Source organism: Miscanthus floridulus, unplaced genomic scaffold (assembly GCF_019320115.1).
Source record: "Miscanthus floridulus cultivar M001 unplaced genomic scaffold, ASM1932011v1 fs_698_1, whole genome shotgun sequence".
Lineage (NCBI taxonomy): Eukaryota > Viridiplantae > Streptophyta > Magnoliopsida > Poales > Poaceae > Miscanthus > Miscanthus floridulus.
The window spans coordinates 108,737-119,972 of NW_027097125.1; the positions used below are offsets into that span (position 1 = coordinate 108,737).

The window sequence follows — 11,236 nt, forward strand, 5'->3', positions numbered from 1 at the left end:
GTATGTTTTGCAGAGGCAATTTCAGTTAGGTCATGGTAATGATGATTAATTGGGCAATTATGGTATTCATACCCTTGTCAATGGAAATCATTTTGGTTTTCAAAGGATGGACGATAAGGTTAAGGACGGACTAGTTCTAAGTGTCGTTTGGCGTTGGAGAGACACTTAGAGTAGTTTAGGACTTTGTTTTTCCTTTGACCGTACTATTAAGGGGGGTATGAACTAGTAGCTTAACATAGGTGAGTCTAATGTGTTAGGTGTGGTGTACACTTATTAAACATAGCACTAGGTAGCTCAGGTATAGCCTAAAGATTGATTGAAGTCAAACTCATTCACAAAGGTGCATGATTTGGAAGTGAATGGAGTGTTGTTTCATTGACCGGACGTAGTAGAAGCAGTGATCGGACGCTACTGTGCTGAGTCCGATTAGTTGTTGGCGTGCGCTGTAAGGGCAAAAGGACGATCGAACGCTGGCTCCTAATCAGGATCGGACGCGCAGGTGTGCACAACTGTAGCAGAGAGCGCGCACCACTCACGAAGGACTGAACGCTGAGAACGTTGTGACCTGACGCACTAGAGGCCACGTTCGGTCAACAACAGTAAGCATCTAGTGAAGGAAATTGCTGACCAGACGCGTCAGATGGGTGGTGATCTGACGCTAGACAGAGTTCAGTCTCTATTATGGTCTGATGACTATGCTGGCGTTATGTAGCCGTTGGCTACTGACGGAACGCGTTCGGTCACCCCGAAAATGCTGAGTTGGACCCCAATGGGTATGTTTTGAAGTGGGGAGTGAAAATACTTCTCCCACACGTCTAACTTAGCTCTCTTGCCTATTTGTTCAGCTGAGAAACACCTTTGGAGTGCAAAGGAGAGCAAGAGCCTAGTGGGTGATTGAGATTTGAGAATCCAAGATTAAGGACCTCATTAGCGCATAGGGAGTAGCAAGTGTGTATCCACCTTTCTCATTAGGTTTATCTTGGTCAAGTGAGAGTTTGTGCTTGTTACTCTTGGTGATTGCCATCATCTAGATGGCTCGATGGTGATTGGAAGCTTGGTGATTATCCGGCGGAACTTGTGGATGACCCAAGTCATGGTGTGAGCGATCGTGGGCTATTCACCGCGACGGAGTTGAAAGGATCAAAATGCCCAAGAGGGGAGGGTGAATTGGGCTAATTCTAAATTTATTGCAATAATTAAGCCTTACAATTAGCCTATTTCACCCTCTTGTGCCTAGAAGTGTTTCTATTGTTCTACCGCATAAAAGTTTTACACTCTAGGTTCCAATCCTACTCTAGCATGGCAATTCTAAGAATGTAAAGACATGAATTGAATTGCTCAAATATAAATACTCAAAGTAAAGAGAAGGAGAGAAACGCGACGATGTTTTTTCGAGGTATCGGAGAGTCGCCACTCCCCACTAGTCCTCGTTGGAGCACCCGAGCAAGGGTGTAGCTCCCTCTTGATCCGCGTAAGGATCAAGTGCTCTCTACGGGCTGATTCTTTGACATTCCATCGCGGTGAATCATGGTGTGAGCTGTCGTGGGTGATTCACCGTGATGGAGTGTCGAAGAATCAGCCCATAGAGAGCAATTGATTCTTGTGCGGATCAAGGGAAAGCTACACCCTTACGCATGTGCTCCAACGAGGACTAGTGAGGAGTAGCGACTCTCTGATACCTCGAAAAAACATCGCCGCGTTCATCTCCTTATCTTTACTTTGAGCATTTACATTTGAGCAATTCAATTCATGTCTTTACATTCTTAGAATTACTATGCTAGAGTAGGATTGAAACCTAGGGTGTAAAACTTTTGTGCGGTAGAACAATAGAAACATTTCTAGACATAGAGGGTGAAATGGCTAGGTGTAGGACTTAATATAGAAAGAAATTTAGAATTAGTCTAATTCACTGTCTCTCTTGGATATCTTCCTTTCAATGGGTTTGGGTTTCATCCTAATGTCGTGACTCGCTAAAGTGTGTTTTTGTTATTGTTGCTCGTATATAAATAAGTATCATATTCATTTTTTTATCTCTGGTGAAGTAGGTCCGGTCCGTTCCTTGCTCGCTTAGTCGTTTCTTAAGTTACAAGATTCATCAAACTATACCATCTTTAAGTATGTTGCCATGCACCTCATATCGAGTATTTTTATATGAAGATAACCTCACAGCACTACTGCAGAACACGGCGCTACACATTTAACACTTGCAACTCACTGATATTTGGCTTTCCAAACATGCTAGGAAGCATTGGTCATGCATGTGTATCCGTATATATGGAGAGGATAGTACAAGTTGTACAAGTATGGTAATAATCATTCTCCTACAAAGATTCTTGAGATTGTTGCTATACATGCTCCTACAAATATTCTTGAGGTCGTTGCTGCACTTGATCTTCAGATATGGCGTTTGTATGTTTGCAACGATTGTGAAAGTAACTAACTGAGATTTGATTTGATTTTTTTTTTGGTCCCTGCATCCTACAAGGCGTTTGGTTCCTGAAATGGTAACGGAAATGCAAAGGGAATGGAATTGCGGGAGAAGGCAACGTATCGTCTCAATGGGGGTTTCACCATAGTATCATGCACATTAAATATAGTGACACATCAGCAATTTGATTGGAACGAGGAGGAGAGAGAGCACTAGCGTTTCACCATGGTGACACCGTGCTGGCGTTGTTTCCCAGAGAGTGAAACGGAAATGAAACCAGCGCTGAGGGGTTTCATCTCGTCTTCCTCGATCCGCTGCGGCCGCGCGCCAGATTCTTCCCCGAAATCCTCTCCCGCGCCATCCTTCCCGCCCGCGCCATCCTCTCCCGCGCGCGCCACCACTTCTTCCCGCGAGCGAGAGCGACCGTCCCAGCGCGCGTCCCAGTTCCCGCTAGGTCAAGGCGCGAGATCCACTGGACTTGCGAAGGATCCGCCGCCGGATCCGGTCTCAGCTCTCCGGCGTCCTCCACCACCTCGCGGGCAGGGCGAACTCCGCCACCTCGCGGGCAGGGCGACCTCCGCCACCTCGCGGCCCATGGATCCGCCGCCGGCCGATGACTCGAGCCATGGCGCCGCCGGCAGAGGAGGCAAGTCCGGCAAGTCTCGCGGCCGGCTTGGACTCAAGAAGCCGTCTCCCACCCCCACCGCGCCGACTCCCACCACCACCGCGCCGTCTCCCACCCTGACCGCGCCGGCGTCGCGGCCGCCGGTGAGTTGGTCCCCAGCGGCGCCGGCTCCCACCCCCACCACGCCGACTCCCACCCCCACCGCGCCGGCGCCAGGACAAGCTCCTGGATCCTTTCCTGCGCTGACTTGTCCTCCGCAAGGAGCAAGATGGGGCTCCATTCCACCAAATTTTGCACAAGACCCAAACTCTTGGTATGATTTCGAACTATTGTTTCAGTCAATCGACACTGCTGTGATTTTGATTCTTGCTATTTGCTAGTTGCTGTGATTTTGATAGATGGTCAATCGATCCCCAAGTAGATTAGTTTCTTTTCATTGTTGTGCTCTGTACAATTAGTTCAGCTAGTGTTTCATCTTGTTTTGTTGCTGCATGACAGCAAAGGAGTTCACCTGTTTGTTCGATTGGCTAGCGTGCTAGTGTTTCATTGCGATGCTGCTGCATGACAGCAAGGGAGAGTTCATCTGTTTGTTCGATTGGCTAGCGTGCTAGTGTTTCATCTTGCGTTGCTGCTGCATGTGCATTATCATCATGTATATATCATCTGTTGCGTTGCTGGTAGCAAAATGCTGTGATTTCTGTTAGCTGCAAGCAACCCAGAGTCATGATCATTTTAACTTGCTTTTTCAGGATATATCCGCAAGGTGGTTTTGTAAATATGATTCGTCAACCAAACTATTCGCCGCAATCCCAGGGAGAGAACTTTCATTTGATTGGTCAGAATATGGCATTCAACCCAATGTCTCCACCACATCCAGCAAGTACCTATGGAACACCTTCACCAGGAAGTACTGAACAAGCTGTGGAAGAAAACACTTCAGCTAACAAGAGTACAGAACAAGCTATGGAAGAAAGCACTGCAGCTAACAAGACTGTCAAACAAAGAAATTTGAGGTACTGGACTCATGACGAGGAAGAGCGGTTGGCTAGTTCTTGGTTGGAAATATCTAAGGACCCAATTTATGGAAATGATAAGCATCGTGATTCATTTTGGAAGGAAATCACTAATGAATTCAACAGGAAAGGGAATGGGAAGCGTACAAGGGAACTCAACCAATTGAAGGTGCACTGGTCACGCCTCAAGACAATAATTGGTGAGTGGAATGACTATTGGACTAAGGTTTGTCAAATGCACACAAGTGGTTACTCAGATGACATGCTGGAGGAAGAGGCACAGAAAATGTATGCAAACAGGCATGGAAAGAAGTTTACCTTGATCCATTGGTGGAAGATACTCAAAGATGAGCCTAAATGGTGTGCAATGTTCGTGAGTGAGAAAGACAACAATGACATAGTTGATATTCCTGATGCACAGATACGTCCCGAAGGCAGAGAAGCTGCAAAGGCTGAGCGCAGTGGAAAGCGTAAGAAAGAAAATGTCAAGGACGGAATTGTCATGCTTGGGGATAATATAGGGAAAATTATCAAGATTGAGGAAGATCGGAAGATGGAGCGTGACAAGGTCACAGAGGCACAAATTCAGATATCCAATGCAAACCTGCAGGCAGCGATGTTTAAGGTGTACAACTCCTTGCTTCATCAAGATACAGGGAACATGTCAGAAGATCAGAAGGCTAGACATGACAAGGCAATACGCAAGTTAGAAGAAAAGTTGTTTGCAGACTAAGGTGAGTTTTGTCTCAATGCAGCTCTGTACTTTAATCATTTGAATGCTTCACTATATCAGTTTGTAGGTGTAAATGCAGCAAAGTTTCAGTTTCTAGTTGTGAATGCTGCACTATATGCAGTTTCTAGTGTGAATCGGTGTGAACTGGTGCCTGTACGTATGTCTAGTGTGAATTGGTGTCAAGTGGTGCCCGTGCACCTATATATATATACATTCTCTCCTCCCATTCTACTTGCCTGTGCACCTCTTTCCTCCCATCATCTCTTCTCCTCATCTCTTCTCCTCATCTCTAATAGCAGCTTGATCACAGATGTCTGAGGAAAGTGACAGTCCTCAAGGTAGTCCAATTCCGTTGTACTCGCTGGATGACTTCCTTGCAGAGGAGGAGATCATAGATGATGTTCTTCACCAAGCCAAGCTGCTCATACAGTCCAGCGTCAAAGAACTTGAGAAGGAGGCTGCTGACCACAGATTGAATCCAAGGCAGCACATCAACAGGCCACGAGAGGAAGCACATACAAGATTGGTGAATGATTATTTCTCTGATAATCCTCTATACCCTCCGAATATTTTTCGCCGAAGGTTCCGCATGTCTAGGCCACTATTTGTGCGCATCGTTGATGCCTTGGGCCAATGGTCTCCGTATTTCACTCAGAGGGTCGATGCTCTTAATCGGCAAGGGCTCAGTCCACTACAAAAGTGTACTGCAGCTATCCGCCAACTAGCTACTGGTAGTTCTGCAGATGCACTAGATGAGTACTTGAAGATTGGGGAGACAACTGCAATGGAGTGTTTGAAGAATTTTGCCAAAGGTGTTAGAGAGGTATTTGGTGCAAGGTATCTAAGGCGTCCTACAGTGGAAGATACTGAACGGCTACTAAAACTTGGTGAGAGACGAGGCTTTCCTGGTATGTTTGGCAGCATTGACTGCATGCATTGGCAATGGGAAAGATGCCCAAATGCTTGGAAGGGTCAGTTTACTCGTGGTGATCAAAAACATCCAACTTTGATACTTGAGGCAGTGGCATCACATGATCTTTGGCTTTGGCATGCATTCTTTGGAGTAGCTGGTTCTAACAATGATATTAATGTTTTGAACCAATCTACTGTTTTTATCAATGAGCTCAAAGGACAAGCTCCTAGAGTCCAGTACATGGTGAATGGAAATCAGTACAACATAGGGTACTTTCTTGGTGATGGAATATATCCTGAATGGGCAGTATTTGTTAAGTTAATTCGACTCCCTACTGATGAGAAGGAGAGGAGGTATGCAGCAGAACAAGAAGGGGCAAGAAAGGATATCGAGAGAGCCTTTGGTGTACTGCAGCGTCGCTTTTGCATTTTAAAACTACCTGCTCGTCTATTTGACAGGGCTGTACTCCGTGATGTCGTGCTAGCATGCATCATACTTCACAATATGATAGTTGAAGATGAGAAGGAGGCAGAGATTATTGAAGAGAATCTGGACCTAAACGTTCCTCCTAGTTCGACAACCGTTCAAGAACCGGAATTCTCTCCGGATCAGGAAGTTCCATTAGAGAGAGTTTTAGAAAAAGATACTAGTATTAGAGATCGATCGGCTCATCGTCGACTTAAGAAAGATTTGGTGGAACATATATGGAATAAATTTGGTCCTCTTCCACCTAGACCAGGAATTTGAGCTAATACATGTATGTTTAATTTTTTTGTACCAATTATACATATATATTTCTTGCTGTGACCTGAACTAATACTGTGCTATTTTTTTTAACTTATGCAGGGTGAAAGCAACTACTGGAGTCTATGGGGTGCAGCAATTTGGACTTTTGGAAGTCATGATTGGTTGAAGATGAGCTCTGTAGCTCTTATATCTAATATATATCTATATTATTATATGCACTTGAGCTCATTTTAGTGATGATTGCTGCTGCTGTCCTGAGAGTAGCAAGCTATATGTACTTTGTTTTTTTCTACCTTAAGTACCAGTCATCTATATGTTCTTGTGATCTGAACTGTTATCTTGATCACTACTATTTATCAATGCACTATGTGAGTGCAGTTTCAGACTTTGCACTATGTGAATGCAGTTCCAGAACTATTTGTCGATCAATGCTATTTATCAAGTTGCTCTTGTGTATGTATTACAGTTTTGTTGTGAAAAGTAAATGTCTGATGCTTCAATGTCAGTTTTGTTGTATGTCACTTGTGCTCATATATCAGTTTAGCTCTTGGGGCCTGTTTCTCTTTGCTCGTGTGTACAATTTGCTATGAAATGGCTACAGAATTAAGGATGCATATGATCCGATAAGCAAACAGCAATTAATTGCTTTGCAAAGCATGGGAAACGGCAAAGTGAAATAGCTGCACTGTGGATGTTGTTTCAATACTCGTTTCATTGCTGCTTTGTCATCATTTTTTTATGGGAAACAGTGTATTGAAACGGTGCACTGAGACTGGCTAACGGTATAAGCTAACGGCTGGACTCGATTCCCTGAGTGCGGAAACAAACGTTCAGCTATTTTACTGGTTGATTTCTGGACTGATAAGGTTGGCTGATACTGGTTTGTTGTGAGAGAAAAACACTGTTAGTTGACTGATAAGTCCTAGCTAAAACTAACAAGTGAACAGGTTGATTCAATAATGGAATCTGTTACCTGCAGTAATCAAATCACGTTACAGTTACGTGAACCAAACGTCCTAACGACGATACACTCACTAAATCCCAATTCATTTCAGTAGCAAGGCCTTGTTTAGATACCCTCAAAATTCCAAGTTTTTTCACTCTCTCTCCATCACATCAATTTTTAGCCGTTTGTATGGAGTATTAAATGTAGGTAAAAAAAATAATTAATTGCACAGTTTAGTTGAAAATCACGAGATGAATCTTTTGAGCTTAGTTGGTCCACGATTGGACAATATTTACCAAATAAGACGAAAGTGCTACTATTCATCGGGTTGAAATTTTTTCCAATCTAAACAAGGCCCAAAAATCAGATCAAGGCCAGATTCACTGTTTAACATCACACCAAAGGATTTCACCAACGGTAAATACTCCAGATAACCCACTCTAAACTCAATAAATCCACTCATCAACGGCAACAGATCCCCTCCGCTCCCCGATCCAACGGCCCCGAAATTCCGCAGCGGCCGAAAACCCCTGGCCGCTTGGCCGCTAGCCGTTGCGCCAGCGCCGCACGCCGGCAACGTTACGTTCCCCTGCTTCACCGGCTTCGCCTCGTCTCCTCCTCCTTCCTCGTCTATAAATTCGTTTCGATTCGTCCACGCGGATTTCGAAACGCGAATTCCATCCGATCCCTCTCGGATCGCGCCTCATAACTCTCGGTCGTCAACCGCCGCTCGGGGTTTCGAAAGCTTTCGTCTTCCTCCCGGTTTGCGCACGCTTTGATCGGGGACGATGGCGGCTGCGGCGACGAGAGCCAGAGGAGGACCGCGGCGGCCGTTCGCACCCGTCGTGGTGGCGCCGCCGCCGCTGCCGTCGCAGGCGGAGAATCGGCTGGCGCACGAGGACGCGCCGTCATCGTTCGCCCGGCGGGAGCCGAGGAGGTTCGGGGCGTGCGCCGGAAAGGTCGCGGGGCCCGCGGTTCTTGGCGCCGGCGGCAAGGCGTCCAAGAAGTGCGGCCCTGGGTCGTCCCCGGCCAAGAAGACGCCGGTGGCGGCGAAGAGGACGCCGGGGCCGGCGACCAGGAGGAGGTTGGTGGATTCTTGCACCAAGAACAAGGAGTGCTCGACCCCGGGCGGCGGGCACGGTGGCGGCGTACGACGCGCCGCGCGCGCGGGCGTCGGGCGCCGCCGAGGAGCGCGACAACGAGGTGCGGGCCAAGCTCTCCTACCCCTGCAGCGAGGTGGACCAAGAACGGCGGGGCAGCGGGGTGATGAGGGTCGTGGCGATGGAGGATGCCATGGCGGGCCTCCCGGAGCCCGGCGAGGGCCGCGTCACGTACCTGGTGGACACGTTCGAGCGGCTCCTCTCGCTGGGCGGCGGCGGAGGCGGAGGCGGCCCCATGGCGCGGAACAGAGACGCGGCGAGGAGGAGGAAGGACGAGGGAACCTCGACCGCGACAGCGACGGCATCATTGCCAGCAACGCCGCGGGGTGCCGAGGAGATCGACGTGTCGTACCCCTCCGTTGCGTCGTCGTCCGAGGTCTCCTTCCCGGTCATCCCCGGTGTCGCCTGCATCCTTGACGCCTCCGACCGCACCAGGTCTCGATTCCTCACCCATCGCTGCATATAACGCATTATTTTGCCGTTCTTGACACCTTCTGCTGATGCGCTCTCTGAAAATTCAGCAGGATCAGCCGTGCACGAGGCCAACGGCGGCACAGGCCATACAACGTACGCACCCACGCACGTGGCGTGCTCGTAATCCTATTTCTCGGTCAGCTGATGAATTTGCCCATTTTGCGCAGACACTGTTTGCACATCACAGAGCACCGGATCGTCGGATAGGGCCTGGAGTTGCAGCAGGAAGGTGACAAGGGTGACCACTCAGCAGCCGTTCCATCTCAGGACCGAGGTACGAGGGCCCAGTGCTTCATAACACCTTACGATTATCCATGCTTGTCCTTCTGAAGAAATTGTCCATGCTTGTACTTTTTCTGAAGAAATTGTTCATGCCTGTAGTATGTAACTGAGTAAATTGTTGTCTTGTTCCTGTACTCAGCAAAGAGGAAAAGCCAAGGAAGGAAATTTCTTGAGAGGTTGAGGAAGATGCAGGTAAAGGAAGGAGGAGAGGCTGTGCCATCCAGTCACGCAAGGTCTACCCTACACAACTGACGAACCAGAGGTACGCTAGCTACGCCTTCAGTAATTTCAGTTCATAGTGTCCACTTAACACTGCTAGACTTGGTGAATTGTTGCTTGGTTTACCATGGTCGTCATTGCCTACAGGGAATTTTCATGTATATAGTTTAGTTCTAGCACCGTTTCCTTTGCCGTGATTAGTTACAGTGGGCTGGCACACAATTTTTAGTCTGTTACTCTGTTACTGTTTCTGAACTTTTAGGAAGGACCATCCCTCATCAGTTATCCCAGGTGACAAGTGGTAATGTCTGCTCAACCTTTCTCTGATCCTTCTATTCTGCAGATCCCCCGCGAAACCTCCAACAAAGGAACCCACGGAACCGATCCATCACGTGCTGCACAGCGATGTGCGTGTGGTCAAACGCGTCAAGTTCGATAGCCAAAGTTGCCCACTGCGATGCTCGCTCTCTGTCGCTGATTCCTGAGGGCTTGCTATGCATCGGCTGTCTTTCCATCCTGCAGGTCGCTGAGCGCAATAGCTTCATGAGAGGAAGTGAAACTGGAGAGGGAAAGCCAGCAGAAGGTTTGATGCCTATATCCATCTGAAACTTACAGCATGGTATTGGTACGAGTTCATCTTGTTCGGGTGTAAGAAATAAGGTCATCCATGGTACGTGTTAGTCGCTGAATTCTCACTCTTGGTAGTAGGAGAATTCTTACTCTCATCGAGAGAGGATAACACTAGGAGTTGGAACAATTTTCTTGTCTATTTCTCACATAAACTCACACAAATACCATATCAACCTGAGGGGTTGGGGTTACATATTTATAGGCTGCTAGCCAGCCAAACATATGCTAAGATGCTAGTCTAAGATGCTAATATATTGTCCTAGCTAAGATGCTGTCCTCTAGTCTAAGATGCTGTCCTAAAAACAGAAAAACAGTCACAAGGACCATGTGAGCAGCACAGTCCCACAAAGACCAGCCACACATGAGACTTATCCATCATTCTCCCCCTAAGTCTTGTGCGTCGTCTTGTGGGAGAGTTGAACCATCCCGGTCCTAGAGCAGAGCTCAAGGAACTTGATTCTCCTAAGGGGCTTGGTGAGCAGGTCTGCAAGCTGGTCGTTGGTGTTGATGTAGCTCGTCTTGATGCTCCCTTCCTCCAAACAGCCTCGGATGAAGTGGTACCTCACCCGGATGTGCTTGCTGCGTTCGTGGAACACGGGGTTCTTTGCCAGGGCCAGAGCGGACTTGCTGTCCACCCTGAGCTCCACCGCTCTAGTGTCTCTGCCGAGGAGATCACCAAGCAGTCGAGCAAGCCAGAGCGCCTGAGTCGAAGCGGTGGAGGCCGCTATGTACTCGGCCTCGAAGCTGAACAGGGCCACCACCTGCTGCTTGACCGACTGCCAGCTAACGAGGCACTTGCCGAGAAAGAAGAGGATCCCGCTCGTGCTCTTGTTGGTGTCGATGTCGCTGGCGTGGTCGCTGTCGCTTGTACCCGACAAAGTGTGCCGCCCCAGGGCACCTTAGGTAGTAGAGGCCGTGGTCGAGAGTCCCCGCAACGTAGCGGATGATCCTCTTCACAGCCTGTTGGTGCTCCGTCGTCGGTCGTTGCATGAACCGATTAACGTAGCCGACGGAGAATGCCAAGTCCGACCGTGTGTGGGCGAGGTAGCGAAGGCTCCCCACAAGA

At 48.1% G+C, this 11,236-nt stretch overlaps 2 protein-coding genes across 3 annotated transcripts; both read left to right on the forward strand.

Moving 5' to 3' along the window:
* The first annotated feature begins 3,022 nt into the window (after positions 1–3,022).
* LOC136532720 (uncharacterized) lies at positions 3,023–6,627 on the forward strand. 2 transcript variants are annotated; one of them, XM_066525312.1, is made up of 3 exons: positions 3,023–3,366; positions 3,803–4,800; positions 6,559–6,620. In XM_066525312.1, the coding sequence occupies exons 1-2, from the start codon at positions 3,023–3,025 to the stop codon at positions 4,797–4,799; spliced, it is 1,341 nt and encodes a 446-aa protein (XP_066381409.1). In that variant the 3' UTR covers position 4,800; positions 6,559–6,620. The 2 variants fall into 2 exon arrangements, with proteins under 2 accessions (XP_066381409.1, XP_066381408.1); XM_066525311.1 differs by lacking the exons at positions 3,023–3,366; positions 3,803–4,800 and adding an exon at positions 5,110–6,469 and having other exon boundaries at positions 6,559–6,627.
* A 1,566-nt stretch (positions 6,628–8,193) lies between these two features.
* LOC136532726 (uncharacterized) lies at positions 8,194–9,335 on the forward strand. Its single transcript, XM_066525319.1, has 4 exons — positions 8,194–8,489; positions 8,521–9,000; positions 9,087–9,132; positions 9,207–9,335. The coding sequence occupies exons 1-4, from the start codon at positions 8,194–8,196 to the stop codon at positions 9,270–9,272; spliced, it is 888 nt and encodes a 295-aa protein (XP_066381416.1). The 3' UTR covers positions 9,273–9,335.
* Positions 9,336–11,236: the final 1,901 nt, after the last annotated feature.

Excerpts from the sequence above, each read along its gene's own strand:
- LOC136532720 (XM_066525311.1), top strand. The coding sequence starts at position 5,110 with ATGTCTGAGGAAAGTGACAGTCCTCAAGGTAGTCCAATTCCGTTGTAC.
- LOC136532726 (XM_066525319.1), top strand. The coding sequence starts at position 8,194 with ATGGCGGCTGCGGCGACGAGAGCCAGAGGAGGACCGCGGCGGCCGTTC. Across the intron at positions 8,490-8,520 it reads GGGCCGGCGACCAGGAGGAG|TGCTCGACCCCGGGCGGCGG; the intron begins GTTGGTGGATTC and ends AAGAACAAGGAG. Across the intron at positions 9,001-9,086 it reads GACGCCTCCGACCGCACCAG|CAGGATCAGCCGTGCACGAG; the intron begins GTCTCGATTCCT and ends CTGAAAATTCAG.